At 41.5% G+C, this 25,413-nt stretch overlaps 3 protein-coding genes across 5 annotated transcripts; 1 reads left to right on the top strand and 2 right to left on the bottom strand.

Annotated features, from left to right (window-relative positions):
• The first annotated feature begins 43 nt into the window (after positions 1-43).
• On the top strand, positions 44-8,766 carry LOC110475547 (acyl-coenzyme A synthetase ACSM4, mitochondrial-like). The gene is made up of 14 exons (XM_021539792.3): positions 44-388; positions 959-1,190; positions 1,646-1,856; positions 2,231-2,438; positions 2,554-2,697; positions 2,938-3,094; positions 3,710-3,789; positions 4,518-4,641; positions 5,147-5,227; positions 5,336-5,437; positions 5,793-5,920; positions 6,603-6,702; positions 7,528-7,647; positions 8,451-8,766. The coding sequence occupies exons 2-14, from the start codon at positions 990-992 to the stop codon at positions 8,535-8,537; spliced, it is 1,743 nt and encodes a 580-aa protein (XP_021395467.2). The 5' UTR covers positions 44-388; positions 959-989; the 3' UTR covers positions 8,538-8,766.
• A 6,189-nt stretch (positions 8,767-14,955) lies between these two features.
• THUMPD1 (THUMP domain 1 NAT10 acetyltransferase adaptor) lies at positions 14,956-18,413 on the bottom strand. The gene is made up of 4 exons (XM_021539787.3): positions 18,198-18,413; positions 17,799-17,979; positions 17,212-17,460; positions 14,956-16,639 (listed from the first exon to the last, which is right to left on the bottom strand). Exons 1-4 carry the CDS (start codon positions 18,411-18,413, stop codon positions 16,311-16,313), a joined length of 975 nt encoding a protein of 324 aa, XP_021395462.1. The 3' UTR covers positions 14,956-16,310.
• Positions 18,414-19,741: 1,328 nt separating this feature from the next.
• ERI2 (ERI1 exoribonuclease family member 2) lies at positions 19,742-25,400 on the bottom strand. Of its 3 annotated transcripts, XM_077786864.1 has the most exons (8): positions 25,318-25,384; positions 25,071-25,210; positions 24,436-24,563; positions 24,127-24,283; positions 23,503-23,603; positions 22,566-22,647; positions 21,820-21,908; positions 19,742-21,609 (listed from the first exon to the last, which is right to left on the bottom strand). In XM_077786864.1, the coding sequence occupies exons 1-8, from the start codon at positions 25,338-25,340 to the stop codon at positions 20,266-20,268; spliced, it is 2,064 nt and encodes a 687-aa protein (XP_077642990.1). In that variant the 5' UTR covers positions 25,341-25,384; the 3' UTR covers positions 19,742-20,265. The 3 variants fall into 3 exon arrangements, with proteins under 3 accessions (XP_077642990.1, XP_077642991.1, XP_077642992.1); XM_077786865.1 differs by lacking the exon at positions 25,071-25,210 and having other exon boundaries at positions 25,318-25,400; XM_077786866.1 differs by lacking the exons at positions 25,071-25,210; positions 25,318-25,384 and adding an exon at positions 24,972-25,063.
• Positions 25,401-25,413: the final 13 nt, after the last annotated feature.

A 25,413-nucleotide genomic window follows, 5' to 3' on the forward strand; every position in this document is an offset into this window, starting at 1 on the left:
AACTACCACTGTAACATTCTCAAATTCTTTGAGAGTGGAAAGAAAAAAAAATTCTTTTTAATGCTTCTCTTAATCATGATGAATTTGTGATGTACTTAAATGGTTAAACTGGAGGAAAAAGAAGACCCAAAATGCTTTAGGTTAAGGTGCAAATGATGCACAATTAACAACGGTGTAAATGATTACAAGAAAAAAGTTACTCCACAGAAAGATCTCTGCTGCTTGGTCTGTTTTCTGCCACATTCTGTTCTCATTACTCCAGAAGAAGTGTGCAGTAAAGTCAGAAGAGTTTCACTCCAAAAGCTTTATGAAGGAATTTCCAGGTTTCACATCTCCAGGGAACAGCTGATCCTTACAGTGTCTCTTATGGGAAACATGTTCCTAACAGGTGAGTGAAATGAAAGAAGAGGATCTCCCCCAGCAGCTCCTGATCTTTCCTGTCCACAGCAGACAGGTGAGGAAAAATAGTAGAAAAGTCTCTATCAAACTCAGGGGCTACATAACAAAGTGAAGGTTCTTGGGGTTGGTGTGGTGAATGGATGAATCAGTCAGCAGCTGCTGAGGCTAAAGCAGGGAGATTGTTGATGGAACTAGTTTGGAAACAAGCAAAAAAGAGACTTGGGTACTGAATGTATGAAGCAGTATATTCTTCTATACATTCTTCTAATATAAACAATAACATCTGATGTTGTGTTTTAACTATGAAGAGTTGTGGATAATTAATTTTAAAATTAAAAATACAAGAAAGCAGGATAGGGAACTTAACATTTAATTAGCATGTTAAAATAATCAGTCTGGCTCTGACTAGCCTAAGTGACTTCAATGAAAAACTCATGAATTCATAACTGGATTATCTTTGTATAATCTCAATATTATTTTTCTTTTTTTGTCGGTTTGGGTTTTGATTTTTTGGTCATTGCAGTATTCATAGCAACAATTCTGCAATTTTCTTATATAGTCTACAGCATCTAGACACACAGTCTTCTGCCATGAAGCTGCTGTTGAAGTTACAGAATCTAAAACTCTTGTGGACTCTGAAGCCTCTTAATAGGACCTTCCATGGACATCCCAGGCTGCTTTCCTCTGATGTATATTCCCAGTATGAGTCCATCAGACAGGGCAAACAGGAAATACCAAAGTACTTTAACTTTGCAAGTGATGTACTGGATAAATGGTCTGAGATTGAAAAGGTAGGTGATCTTCTGTTGTGCCAATTAAGTACTTTAATTTTAAATTTCATTTGGAATAAGCTAGGGTTTTTTCTTTTTAAAAGCAATCAGTTGCCAAACCAAATTTGCATTAGGAAATTATACAAAAGTTCATTCTTTCTTGCTTCATTTATTGTTATTTATTTAGGAGCATTAATGCACAGTAAAAGTTTTAAACTTAAATAGGATCCAGACTAGGACTTGGGTCGGGAGACAATTAGGCTGGTAAACATTTCAGGTTCAGAAAATGAGAATCTTTTGGGAATAACTGAGCTTGATGAATAGCAAATCTCAATCCTTTAAGGACAAGAAGAAAAAAAGCTTATATGCCAGGTGTCAAATACTCAGATCTTCCATAATTTACAGATGTCTGTGCATTATTATTTCATGGTCTTTCAGAAGAAAATCTTTTATGTTTGAATTCCTATGTTTTGTAGGCTGGAACAAGACCATCAAACCCTGCTTTCTGGTGGGTAAATGGTGAAGGAGAAGAAGTGAAATGGAGCTTTGAGGAGCTGGGGTTCCTGTCTCGTAAAGTGGCCAATGCACTGACTAAAGAATGTGGACTGCAGAAGGGAGACAGGCTTATCCTGATCCTACCACGAATTCCAGAATGGTGGCTGGTCAATGTGGCTTGTATGCGAGCAGGTCAGTGAGGTCAAATGGTCATTGCAAATTGGTTGAGAGGATCAAGAATGGATATGGTTTATCAAGGAAAAATAGTGTAATAATCCAGTGAGTGGACTAGCTGCCGGGCAGTCCTGAAGGGTTTTCACTGGGGGCTGTAGGAAAGGTAGCTCATGCAGTGGGCAAGAAGATGCCAGAAGGCAGGGAAGAGCCATGGGAGTCACCAGGCAGGTCCACATTTAATTCCTGACAGGAGAGCACAGGCATCTGCATTAATCTAACCAGGGCAAATCTGTATCAGAGATCAGTTTGGGAATATTTAATAGCTTAGGTTCTTAGAAAAGAATCAGACATAGAAAAAATGCCAACACAAACTAACTTTATCTCTCATCCAGGAATTGTCATAATCCCAGGAACATCCCAATTATCTGCCAAAGACATACTGTACCGACTCCAGGCATCGAAGGCTAAGTGCATCATTACCACTGACAAACTGGCTCCTGCAGTGGACTCAGTGGCATCCCAGTGCCATCTCCTGAAAACCAAGCTAATGGTGTCCAAAGGCAGCAGGGAGGGATGGCTGAACTTCACTGAGCTGTACCAGTGAGTACGACTGAGTGTCACTGCAGTCACGAGGACAAAGCAGACCTGCTCCCACAAGCGCTCATTTACACCAGCTACAGCCATTGAAGTTATGATTACATTCTCCTGTTTACAGAAACCAATCTGCTGACCATTCCTGCATCAAAACAAGGATTCAAGACCCAATGATTATCTTCTTTACCAGTGGAACTACAGGTTTTCCAAAGATGACTCAACATTCCCAGGGTAGTCTTGGTTTCAGACCCCTTTTAAGTGAAAGGTATGAAAGAGTTAAGCCTGGTTGAACATAAGATAATTGAAGCTGCATAGTAGAGCTATTGTAAAAAATTACTGAATAAGAAATACCAGTGTACATCCCCAGCCTTTCTCCATTTCAAATCAGAGTGAAAACCCCATCAAATTGCTAGGGACTAGGTCACCCCAGTGTCTCAATCTTGCAATTAATATCTCTTACCCTCTTTCTGGGTATATTTTGTTATACTTTTTTTTTTCCTATCAGGTACTGGTTGGATTTGACTCCCTCTCAGATGATATGGAGCACTGCAGACACAGGATGGATACTAGCTTCAATAGCATCTTTTTTTGATCCTTGGGTTTTTGGATCATGCATCTTTATACATAACCTACCACAGACCAATTCAGAAGTCATCCTGAATGTAAGGGGAAAACTTGTGGAAATGTATTCATCTGCAGAAAGCATGCCAAAACCAATTCTTGACATCCACAGATTTCATGAAGGTTGTGGTTATAGTAGTGTTTGAGATATTGTATTTGCTGTGTAAAGCCCTATTTTTAATGTATACAGAAGGGAACAAACATGCAATTTGTTCATGTATTTTACTCATAGCTGGTAAGCACGTGAAAAAAAATCTTCCAAAAGCAGCTTTAAATACCTGCATTCACTCTAGTGACCGTGGAAATAGTATCAGTGGGTATTAATGCAGAAATGAAGTGCTTCTGTGCCCACACCAGCCAAGATGAAAGTGAACACCTCCCTGTGATGTAGACAGAGGAGGAACTATTCTGGCCATGTCCCAAACTGTGAGGTCCTGGTGTCAGGTAGATGTATTAGTGTGGGATTTTTGTAATCAAATCTACAATCTTTGCATATTGCACCAACTGCAGGAGGGTTCTTCACCCAACAGAGGATGTGGTGCTTTTACATAGGGGACAAATGTACTTCTCCTTTCTGTGTCACCTGTTTACTGTACATTCCAAAGGCAGCTTTTTGTCTGAGCTTCACATGTCCCTCTTATTGTTTAACCCTCCAGACTCTCTGCAAATTCCCAATTGATGCCCTAGTTGGTCCTCCAACGTTGTTCCGTATGCTGGTACAAAATGATCTGTCCAAGTACGTAAAAAAATTATTTAATAATGTTTAATTTACCCTAACCAAATGTAGTCATCTCCTATCTCTAACTGCTTGACCCAAAATAGGGTAATAATTTTGTTTAAAATATCCTTCACGAGAAGACCATTGAATTTTGCTAAGTTTTTGATCAGAGAAACTTGATGTTTTCCTTCAGAAGTCTGAGACTTATGCTACTGTACTTGTGAGTGTGAAACCGAGAATCTGTTAAATTCCTTGGTCATAATTTTTGTCTGCCACATTAATTGTCCAGACTTTGAGAAGGACTTCATCCTAGAAAGTGCATGTCAGCGTAACTGTGAGGGAATTATTTGTTGTTGCAGTTGTACCTCACCCCCTGTTCTTGTTCTCACTGCCTGTCATTGTTCCTTCCTTCCCTCTTGAACTTTCCTGCTTGGCCTGTTGCAGAGGGTCAGCAATCAGGGTCCTGGCTCAGCAGATCAGTATTTGGTTATTTATAATCCCAGCTGACTTCAGCAACAATTTTATGTTTCACATGCTTAATTCTGACTGCTGCTTACATAGAGTGTTGAGCACAGTGATATCCTTGTTGTATTGGGAACAGAAGGATCAGGGCCCCTCTGATTTCCTCACTTTGTGGCACTAACTCTCCCAGTAAACAGCTCTCCCATGGTGTTCACCCTTGCGTGCTCCTGGTCTCTTCCCCTAGATTTAAGTATTCCCTTTCTTGTTTTTAATTCCCTGTGAAGATACAAATTCATGAATCTGAAGTACTGCATAAGTGGAGGAGAACCACTCAACCCAGAAGTCATGGAGCAGTGGAAGAGCCAGACTGGGCTGGACATCCATGAAGTATATGGCCAGACTGAAATGGTACATCTGTAGGGACAATAGCCTATTGAATCTTTGGAATTTCTTTTTGCTGTAAGGTTTGCTATGTAAGAACACAGTCTGTTCCTTCCTTCACATCTCTGTGAATGTTTCAGTAACTCCCTTTCCTGGTAACCTCTGAAAGAACTTCCTCTCATGGCTCTCCTCACAGAACCTGCCAGAAACATGAGGGTTTGGGAGGGAATGTGCTGTAATATTTCCACAAATGTCCTTCAGCTAATTCCAAGTAACAGTGTCAGTCAAGAGGGCAGAGTTTGAATCTAAGGGAAAAAGACTGGCTAGCAGAGGACATGAATTTTTCACAGAGAATGGAACAGGATAATTTCAGGGAGTTTTATTATTTTGTTTATTGGTACCACACAGCACTGACATATATGATCCTATGAATTCTTTACTTTGGAATTATCTAGAAACTACATTTAATGAATTAAGTGTGAATGTAGTAATTTTCTTTTGTAAAGCTTTGGTTTGATTTTGATTTTTACAGGGAGTAATATGCTCTGTTTTTAAAGGAATGAAGATTAAACCGGGATCAATGGGGAAAGCAGCTCCCCTTTATGATGTTCAGGTTTGTTGACTGCTCTTTAGATTCTGTCATGGGGGATTTTTTTGTTTGGTTGTATTTTTGTTTGTTGTTTTTTCACTGGACTAAAATAAGAACTGTTTTTCATTCTAGATCATAGACAAAAATGCCAATATCCTGCCTCCAGGACAACAGGGGGAAATTGCTATCAGAAGCAAACCTATAAGGCCACTTGGTTTTTTCTCTGAATATTTAGTAAGAACTTTATTTTATTCCTCACCACCACTACCAATCTCCCCAAAAGCTCTCCAATTGTGTAGTGGTCCTAAAGGCTGGACATTTTTCACCATTTTATTATTTATTACCAGAGTAATTTGTTTACTTGAATTGGTAGTGTAAGAAAAGGAAAGAAAATAATTTAGGATCAAGATTTTTTTTTTCTTAAAGAATATAAATTATTTTAAAACTATTCTATTGTATTTTACAGCTTATCAGTACGTCCTTGACTGAAAAATTAAGTTCCAGTGCATTTGATGTTGTGTGTGTTATAGCATAATGTATAGCTAATGCATGCTCAAAATCTAAACTACTGCTTGTGAACCACTTTAAGGATAACCCCAAGAAAACTGCAGAAAGCGAACGTGGGGATTTTTATGTCACTGGAGACAGAGGGATTGTGGATGAAGAGGGATACTTCCAGTTTATTGGCAGAAACGATGACATCATCATTTCTTCAGGGTTAGTCTGCACACGCCCTTTCTAAATCTGCCATTGTATATTCTCACATGTTGTGTTGTATATTCTTACACACAAGCTTCTGGCATCATAATCCTGTGACAGGAATGTATTGACCTTTTGACTTTGGAGTGCTTGCTGTTCTTACTCTCTTTCACAGACCCACACCCCTGTGATGATACCAGATCCATTTCCCCTGCAATATCTCATGTGTTTCAACAAAGAATGAAGACTTCCTTTGGCAAAGGAGGGATGTTTATTTAGTTTATTTTTTGACTAAAACTGAAGGATCCTCTATTGGCTTCAAAGAGCTTTTGAAACAATTTATTTTTAACATGTTGAAAGGAAAGAACTAGATATTTTATTATGTGATTCCATAACTTGGCACAGGCTGCTGCTGCAGACCCCAGCTACAGGGTGGGATGGAGCTGCAGCCTAAGAGCCCTGAGAGAGGACAGATGGAGAAATATCCACAGCCCCAGCAGTCCTCTGCCACAAAGACCACTATGAAATGCTCCTACTTCTAACCCAGCCAGATGTCCCATTTTGCCTAAAACTTCTACAGTTGGTTATTGATTTGTTCTGGCTTTTTTTTCTTCATCATGAAAATTTAAAAATATTTGGTGCTGTTTTTTCCAGACAGGAAAATAAGAGCCAAGCCTCATTTTTTTTTTTTCTTGCCTAGATATCGCATTGGGCCATTTGAAGTAGAGAGTGCCCTGATAGAGCACCCAGCTGTGGTAGAAACAGCTGTTGTCAGCAGCCCAGACCCCCTCAGAGGAGAGGTAATGATGCTGAATGGAGGGGGGAAAGCAATCCATTTGTCCAAATATATAATGACATCAAGGAATTTCTACTTTACTGAAAAACTTACATCTCTAAGGTAATATTGTCATCTTAGAATCATGGAATTGTTTAGGTTGGAAAATACCTTTGAGATCATTGAGTCCAACTATGAACCCAGCACTGTCAGGTCCACAGATACACCATGTCCCTAAGCACCCCATCTACTTCCATCATGGATAATCCTAGTGGGGTTGACAGGCAAAATCCCTTCCCATTTACATGCCTTTGCTCTTCTCAGTTTCTTTTCATCCCAAGGTCTTGTCTGTGGAGAACACTACTGTGATGTTTACTTTGCCCTTGTTCTTAAGCATTTGTCTATACGTTTAAATTGTCATTTATGACTCTTGGTGTAGCCAAAGTTCTACTGCAACTGCCCAAGCATTAGACATGGGCTGCAGATGTGGTGAATCACAGTCCTGTGCCAGGATAAGAGTGCTTACTATCCCCAATGTGAACTTCAGAGAGAAATAAAATGTCCCTTAGCTTCAGAGAGAACTCCACAGAGACACATTTTATTGCCTCATCCTCTCAGCTGCTACTGAGAAGAAAGGGGAAAGGCCCTTATTTGTAATGAGGGCACAAAAACTGTCCTTTAAACTTTAGCTTCTGCACATACACATGCAGAAGCTGGGCACAATCATTTCTTATCATGTGCTGGTTTCTCTGTTCCTCATGACTCTGAGCAGCACTGCTCACTGGTAACTGCTCATCAGCCCTTAAAAAACAGATGGTATCAGATCACTTTTGTTAATTTTACCTTACAGGTTGTGAAAGCATTTGTGGTTCTGTCCCCAACCTTTTCATCCACTGACCTGAAGAGCTTAATTTGTGACTTGCAGGATCATGTCAAGAAAACTACTGCTCCCTATAAATACCCAAGAAAGGTAAATATTTCTGAGGAGTGACTTTAAAACAGAGTACCCTTCCCTACAGCTCAGGATAATTACCATTTCAATTTTCATTACTCACTTGAAAGAGCCAGCAGTAAAGATTCATCTAGACCACTGGCTCCAGAAGACCTTTCCTAAATAGCATTAATTTTGATTGTTTTCCATGAATTTGCATGAAGTATTTGTTCAAACTTCTCAGAATTTTCTAAGTTTTGTATATCCTATGATCTTCATGTTAGATCTCCATGTTCTCAGTCAGACTCAAAATCACAATTCTCTGTTTTGCGTTTAACCTTCAAACAAGCACTTGCCTTTAGGGTGGCACATGACTGAATCTGAGTAAGTTTTTATCTACTGATCATCACAACTGATAAATAGACACAAGCCCAAGAGGATACACTTGGTGTTTCTTAGCAATCCAGCACCACAGGACAAGAGCTACTGGAATGCCTTAGCTAACTGGAGCAGAACTCACAAAACTAAGAACCATTAAAGACCTTGGGGCTGTAACATCCTTTTCTTTCTTCTTTTTGTCATTCTGGTACCACTTGGGCATTTGCCCTTCTGCTGTACTCAGTTTGGTCAGCTGAGAGGCAGCTATACAGATGTTTGGTCTTCTAGGCAGCCCCAGAGATGGTTTCACAAGTGGCACAATGTGCTCTTTGGTTTGGCTTGGATTTGAGGCAGGCAGTTCTTACTGATGGGAGTTCTCTCAGTTTTCCACATATGCTTGGAGAGTCTTGGAACACCAACTCTGTAGAACATGCTGCATTGCTTTCTCTCTTTATTTTATCTAGGTGGAATTTGTCAAAGAACTGCCAAAGACAGTCACTGGGAAGATCAAGAGGAATGAATTAAGAGATAAAGAGTGGGGACGGATATAGCATTATTTGGAATTCAAAAAAACTTCTTTCATTCCATTAGCACTATATACATTTCACTACTATAGCTGCCATTATTCTGATCTCTTTTTGTTAAGTGCCTGAGCATCAAAAAACTACAGGTAACATCAAGATGTGATATTTGTGCCTACTTGCAGAGTTTCCAATGTCAATACCTGAATGAATTGTATTATTCTGGGTGAAAAATAAATTTTTCAATTGACAACTTCAATAGCCTTTTGAGACCTCCTCACCATCCCTTCTTGCAGCTCAGCTTCTATTTGATGTTATTCTTGAAGACAACAAAAAATATAATGCCCACATTGGAAAAGGTATTTTATGTCAAATATATTTTGATTCACTATTTCCTGAGAGTTTACCCTGACATCCAAAGCTTATGGAAAGGACATGGTGGCTGGTATGGTCACTATATGGGTTCCAAAAATGCAACATTATGAAGAGGTCGGAAAAGAATATCTTTTCTGGTGCCACTGGATAGTGGCAGTAAAAGTGGCAGTAAAAGTCCTAAAAATGCATTGTTACAGATGGGGGATTAGCAGTTTTATTGGATAGGTTCAAAATCCACATTTTTGCTGGTAGGATGAGAACCATGTGTATGTATCCTGTCTTTTGAAAGTGTCTTGCATCTTCCAACCACTAGCCAGGAGTGGAATTCTCAGTGCAAGGCTGGAAGTATTCTGAGATAGATATGAGCATAAGATCCCATCTTTTGCTTTAAAAACCCCTCTGAGGTAAATGAAATTGGACTTGAGATTATGTCCAGTATGCGAGAAATAATCTTTTAACAGATGATGCTGTTATGCATAATGAGAAATTAGTAAATTGTAGAATTCACAGTATGTGCTTAATGTTGCATATATACATATATAGGGTGTATATAAACATATGGGTTTTGTATGCATTTGGCACATAAAATTGCTATGCTTGCATAGTAAGAAAGTTAATATTTAATTTTATGTCTTGAAATGCTTAATATATTTCCAGAATGGGTTTGGAACTTGGTCCTTCAGATTTTCTGGATTGTGATTTTTGTGACTTTGCATTAGTTATTTTAGCCAGTCCATTGAGCATGAGCATTTTATAAGTGATCTACAACTTCATCTCCTTTCCCACAATATCAAAAGTTGGAATTAAGTTTTAATGAAAAGAAGAGCAGCCTTTAGATGAGTTTGGGTTTAGTTATTCTAAAGGATTTCAGATTGTTGATATAAAACCAACTCTTCTGCTAATACTTGATCGGGGTCTAAATAGTCATCCTCTAAGAATAAAAAATGAAATTATAAATGAAGTGTACATAAGTTTATCTGTTTGAAAAGGGTTTGTTATTGAAAAGATCAGTGAGAGAAGGGGTAATTTGTCAAGTTTGGCCATCACACTCAAGTGTTAGATCTAAGATTCAGAACTCACCATCGCTGTCTGAGCTTCCATCAGCTGCTAATTTGTTAATGGGCTCCTTTACAACATTTACAGTCCTTAAAATCCAAAATAAAGTTATTTTCAAATACAGTCTCACAGGCTTCTAGTGGGTGTAGAAAATTGAATCCTCCATGGGAGCAAGTAGTTTGTTTAATGTGATTCTACCAGAAGAAAAGTGAACAAAATAAGATTGTGCTCAGACCTGGCTGTAGCAGGGTTTTAAACTTCCCTTCCCTTTTCCCGTATTACAGCTTTCTTCAGAGAGATTAATTTTTCTCTCCTTCATTCAGTCAGAACAGAAGGAAAACATGTTGGATATTTTAAATGTAATGTTGTATTTTAAATGCAATCAATTTCTGGACAGAATAACAAGAAATTGGATTAGATCTTCAAGTGCAATCGAAAAAACGTTGAAAAATGTAATCTGCTCACAATTTCAGCATCTGATTCATGGTAACGGCATTCAGATTTCAAATGTGAGTACTTTTTGGAAAAGTAATCCACTTTGAAGTGATCAGATTTTTAAAGTAATATATTTATTCCATGTAAGTGATGAATTTTTAAATATAATCTAATTATGAACTTTGAAAGTAATTGATTGTAAAGTAAATTTAAAAGTATGATCCTGCAACATGTTCCTAGGTTTTTGGTATTGGTCTGTGTTGGGCTTTAAACAGACCTGGCTAGACTCTTCCCTGAGCCCTGGTAGTGGCACAAATTGTTCATTCCAGCAGGGAAGGGCTTGCTCAGCAGGTTTCCTCTCTGCTGCAGCACAGCCTGCTCAGTCTGCACATTGGGTCAGACAGACTTTCCAAAGTGTTCTTGCAGTTTTGCAATGATAACCTGAACCTGGCCAGGAAAAAAGGAAGAATTAAATTGGTGAATCAAACCATTTCTGTTTGATGTGTGGGCAGGAGCCTTTGCTCTGTCACACTGCCCCAGGTTTCCAGCAAACACAAAAAGCTCCTCAGCTGCTACCAAGGCTGTGCTCAGTCTCAGTGGTGTGTGCTTGTCCTGCTCTACTGACTTGAGGAATTACTGAGTCAACCAACTGATATTCCTTGTTTCTCTAAAGTAGAACTTACTCTTTTTGTTGGGCACTGGGAGTGATGTGGTACCTGCCAGCTAAATTCTAAAAAGACTGAAGCTTTTAAATTTGCAGGCTTGCCACAGAAAAGGAGCACACTTTGCAATTAAACTGCAAAGTGGTGTTATTTTTTCTCTGCACAGACAAGTTGGGGTTTGTTCAATAACCATCAAAGATGATCTCTAGGAACATTCAGAGGAAGAAACTGAGAAACACAGAGTGGTGCTCTTTGCTGCTGAGCTCCTCATCAGAACATGCTCATCCTGGACTTTTGTGTTTTCCATTTTGTGTATTCCATCCTGTTTCCTGTCAGTCTTAAGAGGATGGCCTTCTGAATAAGGGTGGAAGATACACATTGCTGTTCTGCTGCTTTGAAATATTTCTAAAGCAATATATTCTCTATATAAAAAAATAGTGATAGAAGTGGGAAAAATGGACTAGTCCTTGTCTTTGCATTTGCAGTGCTGCTACTGAAAGCCACAATATATGTAACTCTGTGGCAAATATTATTTTGTGAGAATGTTTTTAAATATAGTTAGTGATCAGACTTGCAGGTCTATCCAGTTCTGGGTTGCATAGAATTTCAGGATTAAATATAATCAAGGATTTCCTGGACTGAGGTGTCAGTTCAGACTGTGAGATATTTCCATAACAGTCAAGCTGTTCCAAGGTTATGGGAACAGCAGAGCTTTAGATCACCCCTACTAGGTCACATCTCACATTTCTTGTTACCTCTCTGTAGCCCTTGCACTTCACACCATGCTGCTACAGCACTTGATTCAGAAGATATAAGCAGCAGCTGAACTCTATGACCAAGGCTGTATTGAGCACAAAAACACCAGTGAACCAAGAAAAAACTAAACAAAAAACAACAACAACAAAGCACAGGGTTATTTATCTCAGATTTTCCTTGTTCTGCTGTAAACCCACTACACACAATCCATAAACATCTGCTGGTAGCAGGAGCCTGGGAAAACAGCAAATGTACTGTGTAGTAAAACTGTTCACATGACCTTTCAGAACAACTAATTGTTATCAACTGGCTAATAAACACAAGTCCCAGGCTTGTGCCAGGAGGGTTTTGCAGGTGCATCTCGCCTCCTTCACACCCTCAAGCTCAGAAATTGATATTTCTTTGCTTTCCAGCTACCAAGCTCATTATTGTCTGAGGTCAGAAATAGAAAACAAATGCACAAAATGCATTAATGTAATGTGTCCATTACATTAATCTTAATGGATCTGAGCTTGCACTCCTGAAACCAGAGGATAGTTGAGACTCTATTTCTTGGAAAAAGAGATGAAATTAAGTGGAGCTTTGAAGAGCTGGTTTTCATGTCCCAAAAAGTGGTCAATGTGCTCTCTGGGCCATGCAGTCTGCAAAGAGGAGACCGAGTTTTAGTGATTCTACCTCAAATCCCAGAGTGGGGGCAGCTGAGCATGGTTTGTATTCAAACAGGTGAATTGTGTAATTCCTAGAGGTCTGTAGATTGTTTATTACCTTCTATCCCCAAAGTTAACAATTCATTTAACAATCACATTTCTTATTTGACTTCCTTGCTTGAACATTTGACAATGAAAGGGGGGACTGGGGTAGTCTCTAACAACTGATAAAATTACCTTCATCATTTTTCTTTCACTTCCTATGGCTTATGTTCAATCAGTTTAACTGGGACAGACTCAAGTTAAAGCTGCTAGTGTTTTCTGCCTCAAAGTTATGCATCCTGCTTTCACTGTGCCTGTAGCAAAGGAGCTATTTTGTTCTTCAAGTCTGCACATCTCTGTTCAAGCTCAGATGTGTGAGATTTGTTTTACCACCTTCTTGTTTCTGGCTTGTATGGTGCTGGTAGCCAGTAAATCAGGAAAAGCTGTGATCAGGATTGAAAGGGAAAAACACCTAATACATTTCCAATTTTATTGCACTTTCAGGTGTTATCATCACCCCAGGGACAACACAACTGACAGTACCTGACATTTGCTATCAATTGCTGGCTTTGAAGGTCAGGTGTGTTATTACAATCCATGCTCTTGCTCCTGTGGTGGACTCGGTTGCATCCAGGTGCCAGTCTCTGAAAACAAAGCTGATTGTGTCTGAAAGCAGCAGGGCTGAGTGGCTGAGCTTCAGCCATTTGCTCAAGTAAGTGCCTTCTACCTAAATCCTGTTAGACTTGTCTCCAGTGGAAATTTCCTCATGATTGAACACCCTTGTACACTTGTATCTCATTAATGAATGAGAGACCTCTAAGGGCATAGGAGAAGAGGCAATTTAGTCTCTTTTTTATATACAAAAGCAATATTAAGGAATAGCCAAACTACTAATTATAAAAATAAGTAGCCTTATGATGTCTAGATTTGTTATATAAGACCATAAAACACAGAAAAGTCGGCAGGAATGACTTCTATTGACAGCTGTGGCAAGCTTACTCTCTAAAAGACAAATATTCCATACAAATTATTCCCTATTCCTAAAACTTGATGATAATGATGAACAGCTTTTCACTATGAAAGGCTAAAAAGTGTACTGTAAAATGAACTTAATGCCTTTAGGCATCCTCTAGACACATCACTGGCAGCCTGCCTACCTGGCAGGATCACTGCCCTGACTTCCTTGCTGCCCACAGCTGAGAGCTGAGCTGGCCAGGAGGCTCTGGGGCTCTGAGTGGCAGCAGGAGCCACCAGCCAGCACCAGGACACGGCTGGGCTGGGGAGGCAGAGTGCCCACACGTAACCTTGCAGGAGTGGGCAGTGCTTGCATGCCAAGCCAACAAACAGCAGTCCTGGCAGAGCGTTTTTCGTCCATTTTTGAATATTCCATGCCACATTTTGATCCAAGAGCAGTCTCAAATGTAAGCACACCATGCCCACAATGAACAGGTACTCATATTACATGTTTTCTAGGCAGGGCACAGAACTAAGCCTCCTAGGTCTACAGGATTAGCTGTTTTAAGATGGCATAACCACAGGGTGTTTGCTCATTGAACAGGAATACAATACAGGAAGGATTTTGCAGCATGATTCTTTTGGGCACAGGATATTACCAGCTGCTTCCAATCAGTGGGAGTTATTGGTGTTAAAGCTCTCCCCTACTGTATTTCACTACTGAAATGATAAATGAACTGAATTACATGTAAATTCATAGTTTAATTATACAGCTGTGACCCTCAAGAAAGGCAAATCAGTACTGGAAAACACCGAGGCTGTGAGACTGGCTTGTTCTTAGAAGAAATTATCTTCAAGTTTCTCAAGCCAATCTGAGTTTTAATTTAGCACAAGGGGAATAGTGAATCTCAGGGATAGGTTTTCATACAAAAGGATGACCCTTGAGTTTCAAGGCAGCATTAGGACAAATTAAATACACCACATTGTCCACCATCAGTGTATCACCTCTTCAGCTGATGTCTGGGCACTGTTACATCTTTCCTCAGCAATGACAGTAACAGCAATTATTTGGCTTTTCATGTAACAGAGAACATAATAATGTCTTATAGTTTGCCCATGAAGGTTTGAATTTGCAACACTGAAGCAGCATCTGACCACGGGGGAACCACTGAGCCCAAAAGTGATGGCACAGCAGAAAAGCCAGGGAATTATGTCTTAACAATGACTGTTCAGTAAGTGCAAACTGTGAACAAACAGAAGTAAACTGTAAGCCCTGTAGGCAGACAGGTCAATGAGAGAGAGGAGAAAAGAAAACAAAAAATCCCAGTAAAACCCTGAGTTTTGTCCTTAGAAGTTAAGTAGGCTGTCATGAATCGTAATTACCAACATCAGCCATCAATAAACATTCGCAGTTGGCCTTTGTGTCTGGTCTCAGATATTCTTTCCTTTGCGTGACTCAGACATTTATGGTCATAATCCACACACAAAAATCTTCAAAAATTTAAAGAAAACACCACAGGACATAAGAAAGCAGAAATTTTAATACATGAGCTGCAACGGAGATAGGACTAGGGAAATGCAAGTCATCTTCATTTTCCAACTTCTGAAACCATTTTGAAAGAAGAGGAAAATATAAATTATGAAAGACTTGAACACATCCTTTTCATTAAACCAAGACAAGTGACATATTGTGTTCTTCAAGATAAGTTTTCCCATTAGCAACACAAAGGCTTTTATGCTAGAAATGTAATACTAAAGAAAGTTCTACAGAAGGCATACTCAAAACCCTGTTGGAAAGCAAGTTATAGCTGCACTGGTTTTGGCTGGTTTGTAGGAGTCACAGGGACAGTCCACTGCAACAATAAGACAACAGAAAGACTCACTAGCATTACTTTCAATCTGAAACAAAATTAATGCCAAAAAGCTAAAACTGTACCAAAATTTAAAATTTAATCCCCCTTATCTAGTATGCTATAATAGAGAGCTTCTCTCATAAGAAGCTTGCAATCAATATTTAAATTCAAACTTTGACACTTAAAAAAAAAAAAATAAAACCAGAAACACTTCATAAAATCCCCCAAGGATTGAGTCTTTGGAAAGAGCAGCAAAAGGCTATCTGCAGGGAATTACTCAAAAGGATTCCATTCAGTGATTACAGTATTTACTATAAACCAGTAAGTGCTGCATACACAGCTAATGTAAACACACATGAAGTTTTTGATAATACCATCTGCAATACCTGCACTATACTTCTATTGTTCTAAAACAGTCCAATCTTTAAATCATCTCATAATATTCAAGTATTTATATATATATAACAGTTCTTTCCAGTCAAGACAGCATATCTGTGTGTATATATATGTATAAATACATATATTCAGCAAATTACCAGATTTACCTCAGTTGTTCACAAAAAAAAATGTTACCAAGTTCTGCAGCTGTCAGCTCACTTCCTTCCCAAAACCCTCTGCAACCAACTCTTTTCCAGATCTCTCTCTGTCAATAATAGCTCAGTGCTGCCTTTTGGCTTCTGTAGCCTCCAGATATAACAAAGGAGAGTCCACACATGTCAGGGTGGCCACATCTATATATACATGCACAGACCCCAGCTTTGTGTGCCAGGTTCAGGAAATGCAGAACAAAGCTGCAGGAGGACAGCAAGCTTCACCAGAAAGGTGATGCACCCTTGAGCATCCTTATACCTGCTGAAATGTCAGCTCCACCTGCAATGAGCATTAAAATTCTTACACATGTGGATTTTAAAACCAGGACTTCAAAACAAAACCCCTCTCCTCATTCCAACGCTGTTTCAGAATTCTAGGGCAACTTTTCTTATATGTTTGGATTACTTTTACCTTTGCCTTATATCCCATTTTCTACACTGTCAGAGCATCAGTCCCCTTGGACTCAGATCCTATTTCATGTTGATTCTTGTTCTCTTCTTTTACTTCTTTAGAGTTCTTCTCCTGCTCCTCAGCTTCTGCTTTAACTACCTCTGAATTCTGTTCTTCTGTCACACTTGATGGGTTTTGTTGTGCATCTTCTTTGTTGCTCTTCACCACCTCCTGTAGATTGTATTTTCTGAACAGAACATAGTCCCTCACCACACTTAAGCAACACACGGTTTTTATTATTTCCACCACAATTGTGTATTGTGGATTATTAAGATCAACCTTGTTTTCTGGATTGAGGCTGCCCACAATTCCTGTAAAAGAAGATGCAATTTAAAAGATGCTGGGAAAACTCATTTAAGAGCATAAGCATGTCTTGTTTCTCAGTAATTGCAGTGAGATAATTTTTCAGTTACTTCAGTCCTACTGGTACATTCTGAGAGTCCTGCTCTGTTCCTCTATTTTAAGCAATTACAAAAATAATTGGCTATAACTGAGGGGGATCTTGCCTCTTCTCTCTTAATTTTTATCTATTCAATAAAATACTCAAGTAAGGTGGAGCTTTTATATGAGTCAAATATCAAACAGAAATAGCAACATTATTATTTCAACACAGCATACCAAAGCCTAATAGCAGTCACTTCAAAGCACATATAACTGATACTGCAAATTATATTCAACATTGTTCTCTCTTCTGCTTACAGTCTCTTAAGACATCAACACCAACAAGGAATACTGATGTCAAGCTTTTTTTAATTCTCAGACAAGCTTTTAGGATTCAACATAGACGTTTTAAGCAAAAAATGTGTATGTCCATTATGACCCCTTTTATTAGTCCGCCCCATGTTGTGCATGCAAACTTGTTCTGTGTGAAATCCATACATACCTGCCAGTTCCTTAATTACTTCTTCCCTACTCATGTGGCTGTTATTACGAGCTTTGTAAACAATCTGATAAGTACCCTTGTTAGGGGCTTTAAACCAAGGCTCAAAAAACGTTTCTGTATATTTTTTCATATCTTCCATAAAAGCTTTGCAAGTTCCAGAAATGGGCAGCATGCGTAGAATGACTCTTGTTTTCTTCTTTTTAGTGGTGTGCATATCTTTTAGTATATGGTGCACCAGGTTCTCAGGTTCTACAAGAAAAACAGTTGGGTATGAGCAACAAATTGAAGGCATTATCTCTCTTTTTCCCAATCTACATAATAAGCTGGGAACTTGGCTGCACTGCTGTCAGCCTCAAATCCTTTTTAAGTAAAGCATTGTTTTAGAATACCAAAACTAGAGAATCAAAGTGTTTCATCAAAGCAGTTTCCTCTACCTTTAGCTTCCTCACTAACAACAATATTCAGTGGCACAGCCAAAAGGAAGGGTATTTGTTTGATACACACGTGTCACTTGGAAGCCACACTGTGGCCTTTTACTAACAGTGCTGAGAGCAGTTTGCATTACTCGGTATCCGCTCAAGTCCCACCTATGCCCTGGGTTCTGATGAAGACCACGTTGTTGGCACCGCTCTCCACCGACTGGAACCGCCGCAGCTTCTGCTCCGTCGAGGCACGGATCTGGCCAACCTCCTTCTTCAGGGCTGCCTCCACATCATCTTCATCCTCCTCCCTGTCGCTTCCAGACAGCCTCTCCTCGTGATCTGAAAACTTCACACAGCAGCACTGGTCGGTGAGCAGCCGTGCCCAGCTCACGGCCCGCGCTGGGCCCGCCACCCGGGGCACGGCCCGGGCTGGGATCCGGCGGGCGGCGGGGCTGAGGGGGCTCACCCGGGACACTCGGGGCCGTGCCGCACACCCGCGGCGGGAGCCGAGGCCTCGGGGTGCGGCCCCCCCGCCCCGAGCGCCGCCGGCCCGGCCGCACGCACCTGCTCGGGCCCGTAGAGCAGGTCCCCGTACTCGCCGAGCAGGCTGTAGGCCTCCCCCACGCACTTGCGCTCGTTCATGTTGCAGGTGATGAGGATGCCGCGCATGCCGGCCTCCAGCTGCCGCCCGGCGCCGCGGGGCCGCTTGGCCCGGCCGGCCCCCGCCGCGAAGTGTCCCTTGGGCCGCCGCTTCCGCGCCGCCGCCTCGGCCGCCGCCATCGGGCAGCTCCGCCAGCGCCGCCGCGGAGGCGTCAGCGCCGCGCCCGCCCCGCGCCCGGCCGGCACAGCGCCGCGCCTGGAGCGGCGGCCCGCCGCCGGGGCCGAGCCGCGGGCACCGAGCACCGAGCACCGAGCCGCCGGGGCCGAGCCGCGGGCACCGAGCACCGAGCCGCGGGGGCCGAGCCGCGGGCACCGAGCCGCGGGGACCTAACCGCCGGCACCGAACCGCGGGCACCGAGCCGCGGGCACCGAGCCGCGGGGGCCGAGCCGCGGGCACCGAGCACCGAGCCGCCGGGGCCGAGCCGCGGGCACCGAGCACCGAGCCGCGGGGACCTAACCGCCGGCACCGAACCGCGGGGACCTAACCGCCGGCACCGAACCGCGGGCACCGAGCCGCGGGCACCGAGCACCGAGCCGCGGGAACTGAGCCGCGGGGACCGAGCCGCGGTATCGGGGACGGAGCCGCGGTATCGGGGACCGAGCCGCCGGCACCGAGCCGCGGGGACCGAGCCGCCGGCACCGAGCCGCCGGCACCGAGCCGCGGTATCGGGGACCGAGCCGCGGGCACCAAGCCGCCGAGCCGGGGTGCCGAGCACTCTGGTGGAGCGCTCAGCCGCGGCCAAACTCGTAGCCCTTGATGCTTTCGCTTCCCCCGAGCTCCGGTTCTAGAGTTAAAGTCTGTGTTAATAATTCCGGAGCCCTCGCTCCAGCTCTCAACGCCGCGTCCGACACCGACCCGTGCGCGCCACGGACAGGGATGCTTCGGCCACTTCCCTGCCTGTCCGACTGCCGAAGGTGTCATGGTTAAGAGGGACCAGGTAAACCTGAAACTTTGAAGAGGTAAATGGAGGCTTGGAAAAATAACGAACATGTGCTAACAGAACAGTCGTAGCCCGGAGCGTGGTATCTAAAGGAAGGTGTGGGTGTGCATCCTCGTCAGTAAGAGCCGCCTCTCCCTGCTGCAAATTAAAATTTTTGGACAATTAAGGGGTAAGAATTGTTACAGGTTCTGATCTGTGGAAAAAACTGACCAAGGCAGTTGGTCCAAATCCAACATAAGAAAACCACCATTAGAAGCAAACTGCTAGAAGTGGAGAAAAAATTAAAGTACTTGCTGCTTTTTTGCAGGATTTTTTACAAAGAAGGACATTGCAGATTTGCACAGTAATGTAAAGTAAGACAATACACGATATCCTTCTTAGTTTAGGTTTGAATACATTCTTACCTGATTCCTATAAATTATCTGTCCCAGGGGCTACACAGCAAGCTAAAGCAGACACTGACACAAATGAAATGGGAAACCCAGAAAGGCAAGAGCAAAACAGTAATGTGTTAAATAAAGTATTTAATGAAATATCAGTATCTTATCTTTATTGTTACTTAAAGGACAAAAAACTCTGTAAGAGTTCAACAGAATACTATTGCTTCAAGAATCACTTTTGATGTGTGACATCTTGTAAAGAGACTTTAAAATGTTTCAAAAGATTAAAAAATTAAAAGTTGTAAGCATCACAAGTATGTTTATAAAAAAAGGGGCAAAGAAAATCTGTCATTGAAATCTTTGAGGACTGGACCAGTAAAATATTTAAAATATATGATAGAACAGAAATCTAAAGATTGTAGCAATAGCTGCTCATACTGTAATAGTTTTATCTGTTCTCTCACAATTAAGGAGTTGCTTCATGACCTGCTGGTATTTTTATGTTTGAGCAACTTTCCTTTCTATGTTAACCAAGAACTGTCCTCTTCATCCCATTTTGAGAATGCATATCTGATATCATTTGACTGTCCTGATTCCATTAAGCATGAAACTTTGAGAGTTTAGGATTCAGACAAAAAATTGTATCCATTTTCAAGTTCTCATGGAGGGTCTAAGACACAAATACTTTCTGTTGGAAGAATTTTCTGAATTACGAGGAACAGTTCTAAGAGAGGTCAAAGCATCTGCATTAAAGGTGAGACCACTAGATTTCTCTTTCAGAAGCGCATATTCCCACTTGAAGTATCCACAACTTTTCTTATTACCTCCTTGCTTGCCAACAGGACAACAAAAAAATGCCCTGCCATGATTTGGGCCAGCATTTGACACAGAGAGTTTTTTGGCTCTTTGGCCACAGTTACACAGAGGGGGAGTTGATTTTCCATTCCTCACAACTCTTACAGACTCATTCAAATTGACTGCGGAGTTCAGAACTGCAGGAAATACTCTGGGCAAATTTGAACTTCTCAAAGGTAAGGAGTGATCAAAAGAGGAAGTTTTCTCTTGATATATATGAAAAGACTGCTTTTTTGCTGGTGGGCATGTTTTTGGACTAGTTGGCTTTCTTTTAGGAGCCTCTAAAGGAGTAGAGTAATTTCCAATTAATGCTGATTGTGCTGAAACAGCATTTCCTTTTGCAGATGGTAACTTAAAAGCTGAACATTTTGAAGTCTCTCTTTGTACTGTCCCTATATTATAGATTGTAGTATCAGGACTTTTGTAAACAACAGACCTCAGAGGTTCCATGGGTGCTACGCTTTCCTCCGAACTCTGATTATCTGAACTTGTCATAGCCAACTGTTTTGAAATAGTTTCTTCTTCAGACACTGTTAGATTATCTGTACTTGAGTCATCCTTGAGCTGAACAGAGTCTGAATTTTGTTCATATTGAGATTCTGGTATCAAAGCAACATCTTCCCAGTCTGTCAGCAGAGACAAGCACTCAGAAGTGGTGCTGATGTCCCCACTGGAGAGAGTAACTGAGGGGATGGTGGTGGAGACCAGCACCAGCCCTGATCCCTGTGCTGGGAGGCTGAGCCTGGCTGTTCTCAGAGGCTGCCCAATGCTCAGTCCCTGCTGGATGCCTGTCAATGCAGGACTGGGACCTGGCTGTGCCAGACCCTGAGGAATGGGAAATCTGTCAGGAGATGCTGCTGAAGAGCTTTGGAATTGAGCATGGAATTCAGTCCTTGAGCTGCTGCTGGGTACAACATGGACATCTGCAGAGGGATCAGTGCAAGTGATCTGCTGTTCCCCAGTCTGTACATTGGAATTTATCTTGTTTCCAGCAATACTCTTGTGTTTGTTCTCAGCCAGAGATTTTGTTTCACAAGTTCCATCTCTAGATGTTTCAGGTCTGCTCTTACTTCCCAGTGGAGTCTTGTCAGTGACATTTACAGTCAGTGTTCTGGAAATTAAATTACTCTTCTGATGTGCCTAGGGAGTCCGTAAACAAAAGCAGATTTTGGAAAGTGAATACCCAGACATTTTGGGAATAAATGCACAAAATTAATAAGCGTATCAGCCTAAGGATGTTCTTTCCAAATCACAGTCAGGATGCTGGGTTTATTATTTGAATAGCTCACCTTTCATCTGTATTCCAGGCTACAAAGCAAGTAGACGTGAAGATAGAAAGTAGTGACCAACCTTATCCAAAGATTTAGTAACTTTCAGCACACATCCATCACAAATCAGCCTCCAAGCAAGACGAGCAGTATTCCGGGAATCATCCAACCCTTCAAAAATATGGTTATATTAATGTCTTCTTTTTAACTGCTACTGGGGATAGTTCTTATTACTGGAGAAATGTAATCTAGGTAAGCCTTACATGAATGACAAAGAGTTACAGAACTGTGACACTTAGTCATCTGCTTCAAAAAAGAGAATGAAAGTAGAAAATTCAAAATAATTCTCTGTGCTGAAACATCTGAATGATTATCCATAGAGCTGGATATCTATTCACAATTTAAAATATCCTTGCTCTTTTTATTAATCAAGTTAAAAAAAAAAAAAAAACAACAACATATTGTGCTGGAATTCTCTCACATTAACACAATATCCAGATCTATCAGATAAAATCAAGTTTCTTTATCTTCCCTCCACCTCTTTTCTTTTTCATCCTAGCAATTAATAAATTGATCTTGTGAACATACTTTCAGTAGCAGTAGAAGAGAGTTCGGGAATGAAGTATGAGGTTAGAAATAGCAAACTTATCTCACAGCACTTTGCCTTCCTTGTTTTGATGGTCTGTTGGACAGAACATGGCATAACCTGAAACAGTAGTAACTACTCTAATAGCTAGCTGCTTTAGGTTAACTAGAGCTAAATAGTACTATTTAGCTTTCTAAGATACATATATTTATATATATTAAAATGAGGATCAGCACGCTTACCAGAATGTTCCCGTCCTTCAAAAGCTATCCCCAAATCCTGCAAAGCTCCATTTAGCCCTTTAGGCTTTCTGTTATAGAAGGCCTAAAGAAAGAAATGCAGGTACTTAACATGAAGCATTTACAAATCTTTCCCTAGTGAAGCAAAGCCATTTCAGAAATATCCCCTTACAAATAATAAATCTCACAAGGTAATTAAGCAAGTTGGTATCTGCATTTTATAGTGAGGATAAGACCATAAGTTACTTACCCTATTAGAAATCAGAATGGAAATAAACATGAATCCCTTCTCTCAGTCTTAAGCAAATCCATTCTGTCCCAGCTCTGGAGTTATTTGTCTGCACTCTATGGCTTACACTGATGAAAGTCTTAACAGACCAGCATTGAAGAATACAACTATAAATAATACCTTAAGATGCAATCAAAGGCATGGGCATGAATATATTTGGCATAGGTATGGATTTTTTGTAAATGAAATAAGTGAGTGTTAGTTCTTGCTCCTGATATGAGTATCTGATTTGATCACTAGAAAGGGGGAATATTCACACTGTTTATCTTTAGAGACCTAATTCTGCTGCCTACCTGTAAGGTACCTCTGAGTACTTCTGGACTATAATGACAACTTCCTACACAGCAATACAAGGCAGCAATAAGAGCACACAGAACAAAAAAGATAGGAAGCAAGGAGAGCAAAACCTATCAGGAAAGGAAGAGCAGCTCATAAATTCTCACAATTATCATTATTTTATCAAACAACAATCTTTTCCTAACATGAAGATTTCTCTTCAAATTCACAGTTCTAGGGCAGCTGAGCAGTACCAACACTAATAAAACCAGGTTACTGTGGTCACTGGGACATACAGCATTGCCTTGTAAGCTCAGGTAGTCAGCCTTTGAGGTCCGTGTGGGTAGAAATGTTTCAGTCTGTCAATCCTCTCACCCTGTACGTTGCTTTGAGATCAATCCAGGCATTCAGAATGTCCGGTTTGCACAGCTGCTTCCTTTTACACTCGTAGTGCAAACACACACCCAGGTCCCAGTCTGTGCAGGGAAAACCACAGTCAATCCACCACTGCAGAACTGGCCTAAAATCCACATCATGTGGCCTATGTATCCCTTTATGTGGCCTAAAAACCTCCATAAAGGGACACAACACCAACACACTGTCAGCATCCTGTGCTGCTGGATGGCAGGAGGCACAGGCTGTGAAGCAGCTGTCCAAGGGAAACACTGGGGTTGCTGCAATGGGACACCAGAATAAGCAAACCCCTGTTGTTAGTAATTAACTTCAGACAGTTAAAGATCTCAAAGACATCATTAATTCCTTTAGACTCACTAAGAATGATCAAACAGTTAACTAAAGCAGAAAAATGTAACCGTGTCAGACCCTGGAGTCAAAGATGCAGCAAATATGTCAGGATTCCATATTTTCAGTCTTATCCCAATATTCCATTTTTTAATACCTAATAATAGGATTCCGGCTGAGTGGAAGTGAAGACACAATCTCACTAGTGCCACCTAATGTTATTACTGTGCAGAAAAAATAAATTAAAATGTTATTTACCTGTCCATGTAACAAAGGCACACGCTTTTGCTTCTGAAGTAGAATTACTCTGACTATCTGTACTGAATGTAATTTTCTTTTCCTTTTGTATCTTTTGAATCCATTTCAGAAACTGTGATAAGCAAATGTTGAGAGGCACCCCTTGGTCAACTTGATTCTTCAAGGAACAGAACAAGAAGCATGTATGTGTTAGAATGTGCTGAAATTCGTTTGAGGTTTATTTCTTTTTAGCTGTTTAAAGGTCTCTTTAAATAAAAAAAATAAACAGCAATTATAAAATTGTAAAACAGTGTTAAGTCACAATTATACCTGTGTTATGCCAGTTAGTTCTGTACAGAATTCAGAGAGAACTGGATGCTCCTGGGGCTGAACATACATGTGGAATTCAGATTCAATTGCTCCTGTTGAGGTGTTTAACAGGACTGCTGGAAATTCAACTGCGAAAAAACACATTAGGAGAAGAAGAAACCAAACAAACAAAACAGAACCATAACACAAAGCCAGAAAGGTTAAAACCGTCCACAGGAATAAGACCATTTTCATATCAGTCCCTGCCAACTGAGCATATGCCACAATTCGATTATGTGTGTGTGTGTGTGTGTGTGTGTGTGTGTGTGTGTGTGTGTGTGTGTGTATAAGCACAGAGTTCAAGCCTGATGCTGGCCAAGCTTGTGGATTTGATCCCCATGTGGATCATTTGCTTAAGAGCTGGACTTGATCCTTGTCAGCCTCTTCCAGTGCAGAATATTCTGTCAGATATATATATATATATATATATATATATATATATATATATATATATATATATACATACGTACACACACATATTTATATTATTTATATACCTATTACTGCATTACACCGGGGCTGAAACGCCGGGGGTTATAAGCAATATAATGACACCTAATGAGACACGCGGTGCAAGGCCAGCCGGGTGCACTCACTGATCTCGGGCCCGCGCCGCCCGCGGTCCCCCCAGCACGTGGCCTCGAAGTCCAGGACGATCAGGAAGGCGAAGCGCTGCCCCGCGGCCGCCCGCGCCCCGCTCCGCGCCCGTGCGCTGCTCCGCGCCAGCCCCAGCCGCCTGCGGACACCGACCGAGCTCCGTCAGGGGCCGCCCGGACACCGACACCGCCGACACCGGCACCGCCGACACCGGCACCGCCGCCCCTCCGCGCCCGGACAGCGCACCTGGCCAGGCGCTTGGTGGCCATGGCACCCCGCCGCCTCAGCGCGCCGCCGCCATCTCAACGCTCCCGCGGGCCCGCCCCCATCGCGCTCTCGGCG

This window comes from Lonchura striata, chromosome 16 (genome assembly GCF_046129695.1).
Source record: "Lonchura striata isolate bLonStr1 chromosome 16, bLonStr1.mat, whole genome shotgun sequence".
Classification (NCBI taxonomy): Eukaryota; Metazoa; Chordata; class Aves; order Passeriformes; family Estrildidae; genus Lonchura; species Lonchura striata.

What these genes read in the sequence shown, in the direction of transcription:
- ERI2 (XM_077786864.1), bottom strand. Translation starts at nt 25,340, where the DNA reads ATGGCCACCAAGCGCCTGGCCAG. An exon ending in TGAAGGACGGGAACATTCTG is followed by an intron (nt 21,909 to 22,565) that starts GTAAGCGTGCTG and finishes ATATTTTTGAAG; the next exon opens with GGTTGGATGATTCCCGGAAT. An exon ending in TTACTAAATCTTTGGATAAG is followed by an intron (nt 21,610 to 21,819) that starts GTTGGTCACTAC and finishes CGGACTCCCTAG; the next exon opens with GCACATCAGAAGAGTAATTT.
- LOC110475547 (XM_021539792.3), top strand. Translation starts at nt 990, where the DNA reads ATGAAGCTGCTGTTGAAGTTACAGAATCTAAAACTCTTGTGGACTCTG. An exon ending in GTACAAAATGATCTGTCCAA is followed by an intron (nt 3,790 to 4,517) that starts GTACGTAAAAAA and finishes TTCCCTGTGAAG; the next exon opens with ATACAAATTCATGAATCTGA. An exon ending in CAGACCCCCTCAGAGGAGAG is followed by an intron (nt 6,703 to 7,527) that starts GTAATGATGCTG and finishes TTTACCTTACAG; the next exon opens with GTTGTGAAAGCATTTGTGGT.
- THUMPD1 (XM_021539787.3), bottom strand. Translation starts at nt 18,413, where the DNA reads ATGGCGGCGGCCGAGGCGGCGGCGCGGAAGCGGCGGCCCAAGGGACAC. An exon ending in TGCTCTACGGGCCCGAGCAG is followed by an intron (nt 17,980 to 18,197) that starts GTGCGTGCGGCC and finishes TGCTGTGTGAAG; the next exon opens with TTTTCAGATCACGAGGAGAG. An exon ending in AGTAATTAAGGAACTGGCAG is followed by an intron (nt 16,640 to 17,211) that starts GTATGTATGGAT and finishes CTTCTTTTACAG; the next exon opens with GAATTGTGGGCAGCCTCAAT.